This window comes from Pan troglodytes, chromosome 11 (genome assembly GCF_028858775.2).
Source record: "Pan troglodytes isolate AG18354 chromosome 11, NHGRI_mPanTro3-v2.0_pri, whole genome shotgun sequence".
NCBI classification, from domain to species: Eukaryota; Metazoa; Chordata; class Mammalia; order Primates; family Hominidae; genus Pan; species Pan troglodytes.
In genome coordinates this window covers 14562056-14581217 of record NC_072409.2, presented here as the reverse complement: position 1 = coordinate 14581217, position 19162 = coordinate 14562056, and the positions used below count along the sequence as shown (strand labels likewise).

General features: G+C 39.3%; 1 protein-coding gene across 20 annotated transcripts in view; it reads right to left on the bottom strand.

Moving 5' to 3' along the window:
• The window catches only part of DENND1A (DENN domain containing 1A), a 542971-nt gene that overhangs the window by 485916 nt on the left and 37893 nt on the right, over positions 1–19162 (bottom strand). For 17 of the 20 annotated variants that reach the window (XR_010148858.1, XM_009457264.5, XM_054659070.2 and 14 more), the window contains exon 2: positions 12309–12379. Coding sequence is in view for 18 of the 20 variants with exons in the window: in XM_009457264.5 (XP_009455539.1) it covers positions 12309–12379 (71 nt within the window). In the remaining 2 variants the exon portion in view is untranslated. Of the gene's footprint in view, positions 1–12308; positions 12415–19162 lie in introns of those variants that run through there. The other 3 variants (XM_016961622.4, XM_054659075.2, XM_054659078.1) reach the window with 1 other exon arrangement.

Here is a 19162-nt window from a genome sequence, read left to right as displayed (position 1 = left end):
ATGTTTTTAATTTAAGGGCGACGTTAAATTACATCACCACAAGAATGCTGGTTTGTACCACTTCCTGTGCTGAGCATTTTAGTACATATTATCTCTAATTTACAAAACAACCTGCCAAGTAGATAGAAGTCCCACTTAAACAATGGACAAACCAGAATTTAGTTTAAATAGCTTTCCCAAAGTCAAACAATTAGTGAGTGGCAAAAGAAATCTGAACCTAAGTCTGTTTGATTTCAAAGTCTACAGACTGGCCATTATACTGTTTTTATTACAAATTATTCAAAGATAATTAAGGACATTGTTATAATCTAGACAGCAATTTATCTGCATCTATTTTCTCCTCAAATAAGGCTTCGTGATAGCAGAAAATTCTAATGTCTAAGAACACAGTAAAGGTAAGAAAACTGTCTTTAAATTGAGCAACTTATTAAAGTCTGCTGCTGGGCAAAGCAAGCTCACAGTGATATCTTCAGTAAAGCTTTCTTTTTCTAAAGAAAGCCTTTGAGTGGACTGCATGTTTTCAATGTAACATAAAGAAGGAAATGCAAAATGTGTTGTGAAATAATACCAAAAGAAGTTCAAAAGCTAGAATGTAACTTCCTAAAGGTTTTTTTTAAAAAAAGTCTTCTAAGCATTTAAAACATGAGGTCTAGTTCCTGTTTTATAGGGTGAACGTTCCACTCTCTACAGAGTCTAGCACAGTCTAAAGTGAACACTCAAAGAATAGGTGATTAATGATTTAGAAGTGTGATAATAAGACCTCGGGCATGTAGACTCCTGGGGAAATCAGTCTTACATGGCAGTTTTCAAGAAACCTGAAGATCGGTATTTTTAAGCATTAAAACTTGATTTAAATCATTTTAGTTATAAATGTTTCCAAGCTTCATTATTATCTCACTGCTTTTTTGGAAAGAATATTTTGAATCAAACATTTTCTTGATGGCTGCAGTAGACATCTGTTTTGGCGGCCCAGCATCCGTTCTCCCTTCCTCCAGTAATAGCACCAGATTTTCCTCTGAGGAACCACCCTGCCCCATTCTCAGGCTATAGGATCCAGGTGGTCCTGAACAGCTCCCCCAATTCTCCCCCTGCTCCCCCAACACACTCCCTTATCCTCCAATCAACAACTCAAAAGTCATGGTTATTGGTTCATGAATGGGTACGTGATCCAAACAGGGCCTATTAGAGTCAGCCTTAGGACTATGGCTCAAAATACTGTAAGACACTCTTTTTCTATTTGGGTGTTAAACTGATGGAACATAAGCTTGGATTTGTTCATAACCATCTTTGCCACTCTATAGGGAGCACCTGCCCAGAAATGAACCCAACACAGAAGACAGAGAATCAAGAGATAGGGAAAATTTCTGAAAATATGAGTAGAAGACCTAGATTCAGCAAAACCTAAATGGACTTCTCAGTGTTAAGAGCCAGTAAATTCCCTTTGTTGTTCAAGTCGGATTTCACTGGGTTTCTGTCACTTCCAGTGAAAAGGATCCTGACTGATGCAATGATTGATGTCATTGACACGATCAGTAACTGCTGAGCAATATTGCACAGAGAAATCTTCCCGGCATACTAAAGCACTCAGGGCATAAGCTGAGGGCTTTTCTATGATTAAAGAACTTAAGTTTTAATGGATGGACTCTGAGAAATCTACTTTGTCTAGTTACTTTTACTTTCTGTTTTTCAGTTATGTCAATTTGATAACAGTTGCTGAGTAGCAGAGTTCCACACAGATATAAACTCTTGCTTTAAACAAAAATAAGTTAAAATAACAGCTCCCATTTATAAAGAACTTTCCATGTCCCATGCATGGTGCACTCCCATTTAATCTTTCAACTAAAATAGGTACTATTAGTGCCCCATTTTAGAGTTGAGAAAATGAGGCTCTGAGATTGGCATGTGGAGGGAATTTTAAAAATTCAACAAACTCACTGCTCAAAAGGATTTCAAAGTTTAGTAAATCAATGAATTCCTGGTCCACCATAGAAGGCCTGAGGCCTAATACTGTGAACCACTAACACAGCAAGAAGAACAACAGTGTCATGAATAAAGCAAAAATTGTAAGGCTCCCCTATATCATAATTTATACCCAGATGGCCCCTAAATTGCACACTTTAGGAAAAAGAAGAAATCTGGGATCTGCTTCAAATAACTAAGCATTAAGAAAAGAAAATATATGGCTCACTCTGTTACTTCCTAAGAACAGCAATTCAAACTCATTCTATATAACCAATTTAGAGCATCACCATAGTATATAAAAAGCACAAGCTTCAAGCAGGGATATACAATTAACGTAAAATTCAAAATGTGATCTCAGTAGAGAAAGGCAAATTGAGAGAGGCATAAATGGAGTACTCAAAGATACAAAATGTTCTGTTTTCTAAGTTGAGTGGTGGATATGTGCATTTCCATTTATTCTTTAAACTGTATACATACATATGTATTATATAATTTGTGTGATAGTTTTCATAAATTTCTTTAAAGAATACAGTCACACTAGAATTCAAATCCCAACTCAGTCACTCTGTCCTTTGGACAAGTTGCTTCCTAGCTCTAAGATTTAATCATTCAATACTTGAGGGCCTAATGTATGCCAGGCACTCTTCTAGCTACCAAAGTATACAAGTGCAAGCAAGACATAATCTCTGCACTCATGGAGCCCTCTTTTTCTTACCTATATAATTAGAATAATATTTCTTACTTCATTAGGTGGTAGGCAAGAGTTTTATTATAATGAGCTCTCATTAGGCTCACCTCTAGTTTAAAGAAATAATCATTATTACAGCAATCTTGAGAAAAAGAGACAAAGCATATTACAAGCTCATAGTGATATCTTGAGTAAAGCTTTCTTTTTCTAAACAAGTCAGCTATCCCTGACTTTAAAATCAGTTGAAAAAAGCACAGTTAGATGAATTTCCACATCTCTATCCCAAACAAGACTTTTTCTAACTAGCATGTCAAGTACTTAGAGCCAGGAAAATTTACAAAAATGTTTTTAATAATCCATGTCTTTTGAGTGAGTGGCAATTTGTCCCAACTATAGTATCAAGAATCAGGGTCCAGGCCAGGTGCGGTGGCTCATGCCTGTAATCCCAACACTTTGGGAGGCTGAGGTGGGAGGATCTCTTGAGCCCAGGAGTTCGTGACCAGCCTGGGCAACATGGCAAGACCCTAGCTCTACAAAAAATTAGCTGAGTGTGGTGGTGTGCACCTGTAGTCCCAGCTACTGGGGAGGCTGAGGTGGGAGGATCACCTGAATCTGGAAGGTCAAAGCTGCAGTGAACCATGATCACGCCATTGAAAGTGTTATATAAGAGTGCCTGGGTGATGAGAGCAAGACCCTGTCTCAAAAAAAAAAAAAGAATCAGGGCCCAGACCTAACACTCCATAAGATGGATTCACTTTCACTGGAAAATGCAAGATAAAAAAAAATATAGAATAGCTGAAGTAATAGTGCTGACTTAACAGACAAATGTAAGAATTCCTTGTATAGTTCATGAATAAAACCACATATCCCCTGATTTTCTGTACAATCCTGATTTATCTGCCCCCACATTAACCTTATCTGACTGTTCTAACCACTGCACATGCAGGTAATATTAATCAGCTTTTTTTTTTTTTTTTTTTTTTTCTGAGATGGAGTCTCGCTCTGTCGCCCCAGCTGGAATACAGTGGTGTGATCGCGGCTCACTGCAACCTCCACCTCCCAGGTTCAAGCCATTTTCCTGCCTCAGCCTCCTAAGTAGCTGAGATTACAAGTGCCCACCACCATGCCCGGCTAATTTTTTTTTTTTTTTTTTTTTTTGAGACAGAGTCTTGCTTTGTTGCCAGGCTGGAGTGCAGTGGCGTGATCTGGGTTCACTGCAATCTCTGCCTCCCAGGTTCAAGCGATTCTCCTGCCTCAGCCTCCTGAGTAGCTTGAATTACAGGTGCATGCCACCACACCCAGCTGATTTTTGTATTTTTAGTAGAGACGGGGTTTCACCATGTTGACCAGGATGGTCTCGATCTCCTGACCTCGTGATCCGCCCACCTCGGCCTCCCAAAGTGCTGGGATTATAGGTGTGAACCACCATGGCTGGCCTCACCAGCTATTTTTTCATGGTTCTACGACTTTGTGGTTGTCCCACCTGGGCAAGTAAACCTCTTTGAGTCTCAGTTTCCTCAAACATAAGAGCCATCTTTAGAGAATTGTTCGAGCTTTAAGAAAGTAATATTAAGAAAAGTGCCTGGGGCATAATAAGGACTCAAGGAAAGTTAGCTATTCTATTGCCATTCCTCAAGCTTGCTGTCATTATTATTGAAAAAAATAAGATGAATTTAATTAATATCTCTCTAGAACATTTTAATCTGGAATAAAATTTGACTCTCAAAAGAGCTCCCCCCACCATACCACTTCTCAGGAGACAGCAAGTTGTTTTTAATCTTATTATTATTATTGAGACAGGGTCTAGGTCTGTTGCCTGGGCTATAGTGCAGTGGCACAATCTTGGTTCACTGCAACATCTACCTCCTGGACTCAAGTGATCTCACACCTCAGCCTTCTGAGTAGCTAGGACCACAGGCGTGCACCACCATACCCAGCTATGTTTTTGTATGTTTAGTAAAGACGGGGTTTCATCATGTTGCCCAGGCTGGTCTTGAACTCCTGAGCTCCAGCAATCCACCTGCCTCAGCCTCCCAAAGTGCTAGGATTACAGGCGTGAGACACTACCCCCAGCCAGCATCATGTTTTTTAAATCAGCTTTTTAAAAATGTCTAATAATTTTGAGTATCCATTGTGATCACAGATATTCAGGTGAAGCTCCTAGACCACAATTTACAGTCCTGTAAAATGAAAGTTAAACTTCAGAATAACAAATCTGGCTCTCAATATTTTAAGTCAGCAAAAACTCAGTTTTCTTCATGATACTGCTAATATAGAAATGTGTATAGTTAGTTAAGAGATTCTAAGCAAAGATTTTTTTTTTTATGTTGCTGCTTAACACCCACGTATCTGAGAAACTCAGCAACCAAAGCACCATGTCTTAGGCATGCCTTTCAGAGTTCCCCGACAGTTTCTCAACCTAACCACCGCATTCTTTTTAAAAAGTGGCCATTGGGCTAATGCACTGAAAATGCTGGGGGTTGGGGTAGGGGGATGTGGGGTAGACACAGGAGGAAGCTGGTCTGCCAAGCATTTCTGAAGAACCTGATGCTGCCAGTCTCCCAGTGCTAAGCATCTGCCCAAGAAGAGTGCCCGCTGCAGGCTAAGATGCCAGCTGTAATGAGACACTTGTGTTTGAAATGCATTCCAGAGTTTTTGTGTGGCCAGTGCCATCTGATCATGGGACCTTGCAGGCTGATCTCTCTTACAAGAGCACCCTCTTCCGAGACCTTTGGTCGCACAGGCTGAATTCAGACTTCAGAGTTTTTGCAATTTGAGCTAACTGTCTTGATTTTCTGGGATCCCTATGTAAAGGTACTTGAACAAATACACCAATTGGAGTCACAAAACGAAGTGTGGCAAAAAAAAATAAGCATACAAAAATTAAGAACAAAGTAGATCAAAGATGTCCTCAAAATGATATGACTTTTTTTAAGCATTTAAATTACATACATAAACTGACAAGCATTATACACAAAGATGTTCACTACATCATTTATAACAAGAGAACTTTGGAAACAACCTAAAGATTCCATTATAAGTAAATGTAGCACATAAACATGATGTAATAATTCATAGCAACTAAAATGATTTCTGCAAATCAACATTAATAATTTTAGGGAAAGCTTAATGAATAATTGGAGAGAGTGAGGAAAACACATATAGCTGAGAGTTCAGAAAAAAAGTTTTTATATTTTATTTACACACACATTCACACACACAAAAGAAGACAATAAGGAAATAAATATACTGAAACATTAACAGTAGTTATTGAGTGATAATTTTTCTCTTGTTCATCATTTTCCAAGAAGTTTAAAATTTTACATACTCAAGAACTAATCAGAAAACAAGCTACTAAAAATTTAAAGACAAATGGAAAAAAACACACACACCAGGATAATCTGTCAGTATGCACTAAATAACAAGAAAAATTTGAGTATATGTACTTTAATTTACAATGAAAATATAACATACCACAGTATAAGAAAAATTGTAAGAATGAAACTCCCACAGAAGTTTATAGAACAAAATGTATACTAAATCCTCCAATTAAAGACCCATAAAGTAGTTTCAGTGCTTTCTAACCCACCTTCTCACAGCAGGGAATTAATCCCTCTAGGGGGATGCAAACAAACTTCAAAGGGAATATTATGCCCAGACACTAGTACTGTACAGCGTAAGGTTTATATCTAAGTTTTTCAGATACTTTGGCACAGATCAGAGATGCAGATCCCAGGAACAAAGACTAATCTTAAAGCAGATTCTTTGTAATCATCTAAAATGGCAAAAATAATGCATTAAATATTAGAAAAAGGCAAACATAAGTTGTATTAAAAACAAATAAAGCTGTAGAAGCCGACAAAGGTACCTGAAATCAAATATTAAGTGACAGTTTATTCACTGGTAACTAGTAACCAGAAAATCTTATGAATTCCTAAAATATGGAGTTCAGCTTGTGTACTCAAATTTTATTTGTACAATCTTTGGAAAGTGTTCCAATTCAGTGTTAGGGGTCTTAATGCAATTTCTAAGTAGAACTGACAGATCACATGCCCTTCCACAGATGTCATGAGATGCTCTTCAGAGCACAGAACACATGAGGGACAGTTTACAATACATGACTTCACTAGTGTAGACATTAAAAGCAATCAATGGAAAAAAGAACTGTCCTCAAAGTTTACCCTTTCTCACCTCACATCTTTTTATCATTAGGTAATGTTTTAGGTATGGTTTGAAGTACCTGATCACTTTATAAAATGTTTTAAGTACAGACATAGCATATTGTAGTAAATAAGTTTTATTTAGTTTCCCAATTTTTAAAAATCACCGATGAGGAATCAAATTTAGAGGTTAACTTTTCTGAATATTAATCATCCAATAGAAAACTAATATCCTTAGTAAAGACTTAGATGTAAAAGGCAAAATTATCTATCTCTTTTTTTTTTTTTTTTTTTGAGACGGAGTCTCACTCTGTCACCCAGGCTGGAGTACAGTGGCACAATCGCAGCTCACTGCAAGCTCTGCCTCCCAGGTTCAAGCGATCCTCCTGCCTCAGCCACCCGAGCAGCTGGGACTACAGGCATGCACCACCATGCCTGGCTAGTTTTTGCATTTTTAATAGAGACAGGGTTTTACCATGTTGACTAGGCTGGTCTCGAACTCTTGACCTTGTGATCCGCCCACCTTGACCTCTCAAAGTGCTGGGATTACAGGCGTAAGCCACTGCACCCGGCCCTATCTATCCCTTAAAAGAAAATATTGGGCCTGGAGAGGTGGCTCACATCCATAATCCCAACACTTTGGAGTCTGAAGTGGGAGGATCGCTTGATCCAGGAGTTTGATATCAGCCTGGGCAACAAAGTAAGAGCCCATCTCTACATAAAATTTAAAAAGTAAAAAAAAAAAAAAAAAACGAAAAAAAGGAAATATTGGAAAATATCTTTGTATCTGTAGAGTAGGAAAATATTGATAAATTATACCATATTAAAACCAAGAAGTTTTGGTCAAAGATACAAAGACAAACCATAGAAGATATCTATAACACATATAACCAGATAATTAATATCTATAGTATATAAACAATTTCTTATAAACCAATGAGGAAAAGGTAGAAAACTCAATTTTAAAAATGAGCAAGTAGCCTGAATGAGTACTTTATAAAAGATATTCACGAGGCCAATAAGCCTATACCAGCTACTAAGGAGGCTAGTACCATCTACTAAGGAGGCTAAGGTGGGAGGAACACTTGAGCCCAGGAGTTCGAGGCTGCAATGAACTATGATCACGCCACTGCACTTCAGCTGGGCAAAGGAGCAAGACTTTGTCTCTAACTAATAAACAAACAAATAAGTAAGAAGCCAGTAAGCATATAAGAAGGGGTTCAATCTCATTAGTCTTCAACAAAATGCAAATAAAAAACAACAAGGAGATACTACTACATAACCATCAGGTTGGCAAAAGTCAAATCTAACTGTACCAAGGGCTGATGAAGTTGTAGAGCAGTAAGTGTAGACTACCAAACACTGCAGGTGGGAGTACAGACTGGCACAATCCATTTTGTAAAAGTATGGCATGATTCAGTAATCAAGTATGTTCTATATGGAAATGTATGTTTACATGTGCCAGGATTCATACGTAGGAAAGGTCACAGTAGCATGGCTTATAGTAGCCAAAAACTGCAAACAACTTCAAAGGTCAACAGTAGAATGGATAACTAAATTCTGAAATAATTCTATAGTACACTACACAGCAATGAAAATCTATGACTGCAGTTACACACAACATGGAAGACCCTTTCAAACATAATTGAGCAAAAAAGCAGCAGAGCTACATACAGAATAATTCCATTTCTATAAAATTCAGAAGGCGGCACAATTCAATTATATTTTTTCAATGAGGTATACTTATGTAGCAAAACTATGAAGAAAAACAAAGAGATGATTATCATAAAAGTCAGGATAGTAGTTACCTCTGAAGGGAGGGAGGGAGGGGCCTCTGGGGTGCTGGGCAAACCCACCTGTAACATTTACAGGGCTTAGGCAAGGGTTCAAATAGAGACCTACAGACCATACATCTGAATATTTAAATATTTAAAAGTTTTAAAACAAGCATACAAACTATTAAATATTTTCTATCCTCCTGCCATAATAAATATACCTTTACAACTGACTAGAAGGCGAGGTTCATATTGTGTTTTTGTATTTTGCATTCCATGGAGAAAAGCAGTGGTGCAGGGCAAATTGGCCATTGGCTCACTGCCCACTGCCCCCTCTCCATCCTGTACTGCAAGCTCTATCCCATACCCTATTCCCCACTGACAGCTATCCTTAGGCCACCCTTAGACCTAGGGATGTATACACCAGTAGCATAGTCCACTCCCAGGAGGACAGACCCCAGGGGAGAGACTCACACAGGCTCCAGAAACAAGCTCAAGGCCATTTGGGCAAGAAGTTCTGAGATGCTGGGTGCTCAAAGCATGGTCTAGGATGGAAGGGTTTAGTCTCCAAGTGACCATGTTCCGTAGGCCCCAGAGACTCCTTGCCCTGTGGAAAGGGCATTGGTAGAGGAGGGACAAAGCAGATCCTTCTAAAGCATCAGGCCAAGGCAGGGGTCCCTCTTGCCACGACCAGTATTTCTGAAGAACTGGATAACATTATATTTCTTAACCTGGATCATAATAACATGGTTACTCAATTTATACTTATTTGTTAAACTATACATATGTTTTATGTACTTTTTCACAAATAACAGGACAGATATCATGTGTCTGCTTACTGGATGCACTGAAAAATACATAACACTTTTGAGATACTTTTACCAAAAACCCATAACCTGCATCTAATCATGAAGATCCAATCAGACAGATACAAATCCAGGAACTTTCTACAAAACAACAGACCCAAATTCTTCAAAAACATGTCAAAAAAGACAAAGAAAGGCTGTAAAAATTATTCTAGGCTGAAAGGAAGTAAACTGACATGAAAACTAAATGGACTGCATGATTCCGGATTGGATTCTGGGTCATAGGGAAAATGCTATAAAGGACATGATATAACAATTGATTAAATTTAAATATGGACAACTGACATTATATCAATATTAAATTTTCTGATTTCAACCATTATACTAGGGGTATATAAGAATATGTCTTTATTCTTAGGAGATATATCCAGAATATCTCCTGGATATGCAGGGGTGAAGGGTCATAATGTCTGCAACTCACTCTTAAATGATTCAGCAATAATTCTGTGTGTGTATACTCACATGCACACATACGTGCTTGTGTATGTATTGGGGGGGTGATAAAGCAAATGCAGCAAAATAATAACAATTGACAAATCTAAGGAAAGAGCATACGCACTGGACTGTCCTTGTAACTCTTAAAATAGTCTCAAAACAATTCATTCGATCCAGCAATCCCATTACCGAGTATATACCCAAAGGAAAATAAATCATATTAAAAAGATAACTGCATTCATATTTTTACAGAAGCACTATTTACAATAGCAAAGATACAGAATCAATATAAGTGTCCACCAATGGGCAATTGGATAAAGAAAATGTGGAATACTACTCAGCCATAAAAAAGAATGAAATAATGTCTTTTGCAGTTCCATGGATGGAACTGGAGGCCATTCTTTTAAGTGAAATAGAAAGTCAAATACAGCATGTTCTCACCTATAAGTGGGAACTAAATGATGTGTACACATGGTCATAGAGTGTGGAATAATAGGCACTGGAGACTCAGAAGGGTGGGAGGGGCTGAGGGATAAGAAATTACTTAATGGGTACAATGTACACTATTCAGGTGATGGGTACACTAAAAGCCCAGACTTCACCACTATGCAATATATGCATGTAACACAACTGCTCTTGTAACCCCTAAACTTATACTAATTAAAAAATAAGGGCCAGGCGCGGTGGCTCACGCCTGTAAGTAATCCCAATACTTTGGGAGGCTGAGGCAGGCGGATAACGAGGTCAAGAGTTCGAGACAGCCTGGCCAACATAGTGAAACCCCGTCTCTACTAAAAATACAAAAAATTAGCCGGACGTGGTGGTGGGCACCTGTAATCCCAGCTACTTGGAAGGCTGAGGCAGAAGAATTGCTTGAATCTGGGAGGCGGAGGTTGCAGTGAGCCGAGATCATGCCATTGCACTCCAGCCTGGGCGACAGTGCAAGATGCCGTCTCAAAAATAATAATAATAAAATAAAATACTTGCAAAACAAAAAGTTAAAAAAACAGGCCGGGCATGGTGGCTCATACCTGTAATCCCAGCACTTTGGGAGGCCGAGGTGGGTAGATCACCTGAGGTCAGGAGCTCAAGACCAGCCTGGCCAACATGGTGAAACCTGTCTCTACTAAAAATATAAAAGTTAGCTGGGAGTGGTGGCGGGTGCCTGTAATCCCAGCTACTTGGGAGGCTGAGGCAGGAGAACTACTTGACCCAGGAGGCGGAAGCTGCAGTGAGCCGAGATTGTGCCATTGCACTCCAGCCTGGGTGACAAGAGAGCAACTCCATCTCATGAAAATAAATACATAAAATAAAAGTTTAAAAAATAAACTGTAGAGTTAAACAAAGGTGTTGTCTATGGGGAGAGGAATTAGATGGCTGAAACAGGAAGTAGTATAAATGCTATTCACTTTGTTCATTCTTCCATTTCATCTGTACCTTTCAGATTTTGTTCATATTAACAAATGCCTTCTCCGTGCCTGACCAACACGGAGAAGCCCTGTCTCTATTAAAAATACAAAATTAGCTGGGCGTGGTGGCACATGCCTGTAATCCCAGCTACTCGGGAGGCTGAGACAGGAGAATTGCTTGAACCCGGGAGGCAGAGGTTGCGGTGAGCCAAGATCACGCCATTGCACTCCAGCCTGGGCAACAAGAGCAAAACTCCATCTCAAAAAATATATATATATATTATTATATGCAGGTGTTTTTGTGGGTGGACCAAGAGTCCTAAACATACCTTTGGCAAAATGTATCACCTCTTAGGCACCAAGAAAAAGAACACTAGATCATAAGGTTATTTTTCTCATTAACCAAGAAAGATTTTAAGTTAAGAAGCAATATATGCTGCCTGCACAAGATACCCTGGTCTTTCCTAGGACCCTCTTGTCCAGGAACACATATTCAAATTAGCCCAAAAGCTAAAGCCAGAGGAGGTGTTTCCTTCAACTAATTTTCAACCTTCTTTTGCCAGCAGACATAAAATTTACTAAATTGAGTCCAAGCATCTCCTTCTAGATTAGTGGCAGAGAATTTCCTTTATATTATTTTGTATCCTATAATCTAATTCTACCATTAGATTGGTAGACTAGAGGTGAAGCCGTGCTCATTAGCAAGGTGACAATATTTCACACTAAATAGTTGACTTCCAGGCATCTGTGAAAGATGCAAACCAAGACCCAATGATTACAATGAATAAAGCCATACTTCAAGCCTATTATGCTTGAACTCTTAATTCAGACTATTCACTGTGTTTTCATTCTCCATTCTTCCTAGGATAATGTGGGCATGAATAAAAGGGAAAAGGCACTTAAACATACTTAAAGACAAATAACAATTTACTCATATTCACATATTATCTCATGTGCATGGCTATCTCAAACAATAAGTAACACACCATATCATAATCAAACATGCAAAGTACCTGAAAGAGTGCCACCTGTCCTGGGATAGGCCACTTCAACGTATACTTCAAATGTGGTCTCTGGATTCTGCCTACAAAAGAAACAGATCATGATTACTGACAAAGATTGAGGCAGCATGGTATAAAACATGTGGGCTATGGTATTAAACAGATCTTCCTTGAAATCATTAGCTCACAACTTAATGGCCATGGAACTTTGGACAAGCTACACTATTTCTCTGAGCCCATGCCTTCCTAAACTACAAAATGAAAACACCTAGCCAAAGAATTACTGTAAAACTTGAAATATATATATATATACAGGTCAGGTGTGGTGGCTCACACCTGTAATCCCAGCACTTTGGGAGGCCAAGGTGGGAGGATCACTTGAGGCCAGGTGTTCAAAACCAGCCTGGGCAATATAGCAAAACGCTGTCTCTACTAAAAATGCAAAAATCAGCCAGACATGGTGGTGCACACCTATAATGCAAGCTACTTGGGAGGCTAAGGTGGGAGGATCACTTGAGCCCAGGAGGCAGAGGTTGCAGTGAGCTAAGATCACGCTACTGCACTCCAGCCTGGGTAACAGAGTGAGACGCTGTCTCAAAAATGAATAATAAAATTATACACACACACACACACACACACACACACAAATTGTCTAGGCATGATGTCTGGCACATAATAGGCTAGCCATTACTATGGTTTTACAGATGTCACATTTCCAATTTCCACAGCTGGATCACCAAACCCAGAGGTAGAAATTTGAGGAAACTCAGACCAAGGCAACACCAGCACAAATTAGCCCTCTCCTCAGTATATTCCAGAATAAAACACGAATGTGACAAGATTAACTTGCTTATGTACAGGTTTTCAAGACTTAAACAAGAGGAACAGTGTATCTCACTAGACTACTGTGAAGACAAGATGCCAATCTAAACGTAAGACACTGTTCCCACATAGCTATATAACCTTGATAAGTTCACGATCTTCAGGATTCAATGGGCCTTCACCTGTATTGGCAATGGTAACTGTATGAATTTTCATTATTATACTCTTACTTGTTTATTTCATAACAGTTCATAAATTTGTTTATTTACGTATTTATTTTGAGACAGAGTCTCACTCTGTCATCCAGGCTGAAGTGCAGTGGCACAATCTCAGCTCACTGCAACCTCTGCTTCCTGGGTTCAAGCGATTCTCCTGCCTCAGCCTCCCAAGTAGCTTGGATTACAGGAACACACCACCACGCCCAGCTAATCTTCTGTATTTTAGTAGAGATGGGGTTTCACCATGTTGCCCAGGCTGGTCTCGAATTCCTGACCTCAAGTAATCCACCCGCCTTGGCCTCCCAAAGTGCTGGGAGCCACTGCACCCAGCCAATAGTTCATAAATTTTTAAAAGATCACAGAACAGAATGTTTATGGTTAATTCTAGATAATAAGAATACTGTGGTTATATTATTTTTACATTTTCTCTTTAATTTCAAAACTACCATAAAAAGATGTTTCCAGATGAAATAAAAATCATGTAGCAGAAGAAAATGTTGTACTTTCAAATATCTGTAACTTAATTCTATTTTAAATCTGACAACAAACATGAGGTAAGAAACCTTCTGAGTTGCCTAATCATCTCTAAGGATTTATTTACATCAAATAAATACTTTTAATATGCCCAGCGGCATCTACTTTTCAAAATGGCAATCTCAGTTATCTCATTTCATTGTCATCATAATCCTGAGAGATAGGTGTGTCAGGATTACTCCAACCATACAAATGAGCAACCTTATGCAAAGGGAGTCTAAAGTGACTTGTCTAGAAACATGGCCAGGACCAGAACTCATGCCTCCTGTTTCTCAAATCCTATTTCACTCGATTCTAGAATGAACTGTTTCCCCCCACGTTTTCATATCTCTTACAACCGACAGCATTTTACAATTCTAAGAGCCGGCATTTTTTCTTAGTAATACCTTAAATAAAGGCTTATATTATAAATAATGGCATTTTACACTCACTAAAAAATGGTAATACTCCCTCTACTTCCTTAGGAGGGGAAAGAAAAATAAGTGTTTTGTGAATCAGGAATCTACTTATTTCGGGGGTGTAAAATCGTCATTTCTCCCACAGAGAGAAACATGGGCTTTTGCTTTCAAGTGTCTGTAGCAAAGACCTGGCTGCTCTAAAATTCAAGGTATTTAAATATACCTTGTCAAACTGAGTTATTTTTAAAATCAGACATTAAGTCACAGTATCTTACTTAAAAAAATTAAGTAAACTGAAGTTTCAAGAGGACCTTAAAAAATTGTTGTGCTCTTTTTTCCCTGCAAGAGGGTACAAAATGATCTTGGCATCTTTGGCATATGGGACCAAATATTTGTGGAAAATACCATATGCAAACACCCCTTTCATTCAAAGGATCTTAAGGTAGAACATTTGATGAAAGAAAGGGAAGTTCAAAGGTCATCTTTCATGAGTAATAGGTAGTATAATCTGAAGAGCATCAGGAAGATTCTCTCTGAAACCTCAAAATGTCTTTCTTAAGCCTAGTTTGCAAATGGCTGAATTTCATCTCAGAATTTCATTCCTTTGGATTAATATACCAGCCTTCAAAGTGTGTTCTTCAGGACCCTAGGACTTCATGGAGGTTCTTTAGAGCTTCCCACATTTTTACTCAAGTTTCCATTTTTAATTTATTTTCATGCATTTTAAAAATTGAAATAAAATGAGCATGCAAAGGTGTTATATCCAAACTTTAAAACACGGGGACACCAACACATTATCCTGTACCACAGGGTGTTTTGTACAGCCCTGCTATCTAAGTGAAAAATGGCCTAATGTATATACTCATTGTTTCTGCTGCTTCTTCCTTTCTCTAACATACTCCAACCAGGCTTCTGAACCCACGACACCACTGAAACAACTTGGTCAAGGTAACCACAGACCTCTGCATTGCTAAAATGTATTTAAATGCTCAATTCTCAGTGCTCATCTTACTCGGCCTGTCAATAGCATTTGATAGTTGATCCATCTGCCCTCCTCCTTGAATGTCTTTCTTTTCTTGGCTTCCAGGACGTTGCTCTCTGTTGATCCTCTTCCTACCTCACTGGCTACTCCTTTGGGAATTCCTTCTCAGGTTAGCTCTCCTACTGTCCCTGTCTCCACTCATTGCTTAGATGATCTCATTCAGTCTCTGGGCTTTCATTACCATGCATACAAGCCCCAGTCACATCTCCAACCTGACTACTTCTTCCCTGACTCCAGACTCCCTTACCCAGCTGCCTACTCAACATCCCCACTGGGCCAGGCATGGTGGGGGATGCCCAGCTACTGGAGAGGCCAACGCAGGAGGATTGTTTGAGGCCAGGAGTTTGAGACCAGCCTGAGCAACATAGCAAAATCTTGTTTCAAAAAAAAAAAAAAAAAAAATCCCATTTGGGCATCTAAGAAGCATTTCTAATTTAGCATATCATATTTTTCTCACTCAAACCTGCATCTCCTGAACTCTACTAGTTGCTGAGACTAACAAAACTTAATGTCATCCTCGACTCCCCTGTTTCATATGCCATAGTCAACCAATCCGAAAATTCTACTGATTCTACCATCAAAATACATCCAGAATCTCAACGTTTCTCAGCACCCCCAAATACAACCATCCTTGATAGATCACTATCATATCACCTCGATTACTGCAGCACCCTCCTGATGGGTCTCCCTGCTTTCTTCCTTGCCCCTCTATAGAGTCAGATCAGAACATTAACAGACAGTAATCCTTTTATTCTGAAGTTCAGGTTATGTCACTTCTTTGCTCAAATCTCCTAAAAGCTCCCCACACCACTCAAAGTCAAGTCAAAGTTGTAGTCCTGGAGCTGCACATTGATAATTGTTGCCCCACAATATGAATATACATAATACCTTTGAACTGTACACTTGAACGTGGTTAAGATGGGAAGTCTTATGTGAAATTTACCACAATTTAAACAAACAAAACAAAAAAAGAAGGTGGCAGTCCTTAGCAATGCCTACAAAGTCCTACATGATCTGGCCTCTGCCTACCTGTCCAACTTCATTTTATACCTCTCTCCCCTTGCCCACTGAAATCCAGCCACAATGACCTTCTTTCTGCTCCTCAAACACACCAAAGAGAAGTCCCATCTTACAGTCCTTTATATTGATCTTCACACAGGTGGTCCTTCTTGGCATTGAAAACTCAGCTTATATTTGGCCTCCTCAGAAAGACCTTCCCCAACACACACTCTATCACCTAACTGTAATTCTCCACATTATACCTGCCATAATCTTGGTTTACAGTCAGTCTCCTTTCTCTAAATGTAAGCTGCTGGAGAGCAGGGATCTTGTCTATCATGTCAAGGAGTGTTTCCCTGGTGCCTGGGAAGTGACTGGCACACAGCCAGTGCCACCTAAATACTGGGTAGAAGGCATAAAGAATAGAGTTGCCTTCCTGAGGTCTAAAAGATTTCAATAAATGATGGGTGTGATCATCCAGTTCCACGATTCTCAAACTTTAGCAAGTACTATAGTCATCCGGTTCCACGATTCTCAAACTTTAGCAAGTACTATAGTCACCTGGAGGGCTTAACTAAAAGATTTCAGTTCCCATCCCCAGAGTGTCTCAGGTGGGACCCAAGAATTAGTATTTCTAACAAGTCTCCAAGTCATCCTGATGCTGCTGGACCCGTGACCATACTTTAAGAACTACCAGTTAAGTAGAATTCTTCCAGATAATTTAGAATATACATCATAAACATAGGGGATACCACAGTAATCCATTATTTCAATAGTGCATTTGCAATAAAAGATAAATTTCAAAGAAAAAAGGCATTTGTGGAAACAAGGAAGGTTATTCCTCTTCTTCTACCACTATCTGTAGTTACTGCCTCACTCTAATGAGTCATAATAAAGCCACCTAAGATTCTTACTTAGTTCAAACAGCTGGTAGAGTTCTATTCCATTACACGGAGCCAAGGATTATGACAGTCTCAAAAAAAAAAAAAAAAGAGCTAAAATGCTAAGAACAAATTGGTCTATAATTATAAGTTATGGTCATGCTTATCCATGATCATTTCCATGTTGCCTTATGGAAGAAGTGGTGAGTAATGTTGTGACAAGTTATGTAACATACCAACAAATATACATCAGTTATTTTAAGGGCCAGGGAAGCCAACGCAGATAGAAGCATTCTCTATTTCTCTGCAAATAAAAAATTAAAAAGTGCCTCCTCTAAATGCAAATAGCCAAGCAACCCCCTTAGTTGGTATTTTCATTAAGCCTGTAAACAATTAAGACTATAACAATTTCCAGAGGCTCTCTGCGACCACCTTGAGATTGCTTATCCCTCCATTACTCTTCAGGATGTTTAATATTTTTAACTTCTTGGCTAAAGGAACTGAAAATCCTATTTCTGTCCTATTAACACTCACTGCTAATTTGGTACATGTAATGATGCTGAGAATGCCACATTCAGAGCCAATTTTCCAATATGGACCCAAGTTTTCCCAGAACACTTCATGATACATCTTAAGATATTACCATGGAAATGTCCTGGTTCTGCCATGATATCCCATTATTAATTGTTTCATTCTCCTACAGACTCCTAACCCTGCCCACCTGCCAAGCATTTTTTTTGCCTCCCACCCCCCATCTTCTTCAGTCTTGTACCCTACAATCCAGCCATATAGATCTACTTGTAGCTCTCTAAGCAAACCATGCATGCATGCCCTAATTCTAGGACAATTATACCATTTCCTTACAGCTAACACCACTTACTGCTTCCTATGTGCCAGCCATGATCCTAAGCACTTCACATGCATTACCTCAATTAGTCCTCAACAACCCCACAGGTAATACTACTCCCGGTTTAGAGATGAGGACACTGAAGCTCACAGAGAATAAATTGGCCAAAGACAAAATGACCAAGCAGCAGAATCAGCATGGAACTAACTCCAAAGACAATAACCACTTCACTATTCTACATTATTCAATTGCTTTTTTGCCAAGAACAGTCTTTCCAGGCTTTTTCACTTGACAAACTCAGGCACTTCCTCTTCTCTAGGAAGTATTATTGTTCAACAACCCTCCCATCTCCCACCTGACCTGCGAGCGCGCGCGCGCACGTGCGCGCGCGCACACACACACACACTCTCTCTCTCTCACACACACACACACAGACGCACGCACACAGCCTAGACTGGGTTAAGTGCCCCACCTCTATGCTCCCAAGCACCCTGTACTTCCCACTCTCCAGGCTCTCACCATATCCAACCCTGGTACAATTACAATTACCTGGGGGGCTTTTAAAAATCCTGATGCCCAGTCTATATCGCAGACCAATTAAATCAGAATCTCCAGGCACTGATACTTTTTAACTCCTAAACTTATTCCAAAGTACAGCCAAGGTTGAGAACCACTGGTGTGTCTCAGATAAAATATAATACATTCTTCCCCACTAGACTGGCAGCTCCTTGAGGGTACCAACTGTGTCTTCTCATAACCCTTGTCTGACACCTGGCTCAGTAAGTGTTTCATGAATGAGTTTTCCTCCAACATCTGACATGTTTCCAGCTCCCACTAATCACTTCTCTTTCTCTGACAAGAGGTAATTTACAGAATACACACTGCTTACACCTATTACTCTGTAAAGATGTTTTCCTTTGGAGTAAAAGTTCTCAATAAGTCACACCTGCTGACAACAGCCTCAGCTCTTAAATACTGAAAAATGGCAAATACAAACAGCTAAAACGTTTTTGAAAGAAGGGAGGTCTGCTCAGTTTTTGCTTCTGGGAGAATGAAGGCTGAGAGTAAGCCAATAGAGCATTTCTATTCAAGATCTCTCTGCTGAACACAGTTCTCAGTGATTCA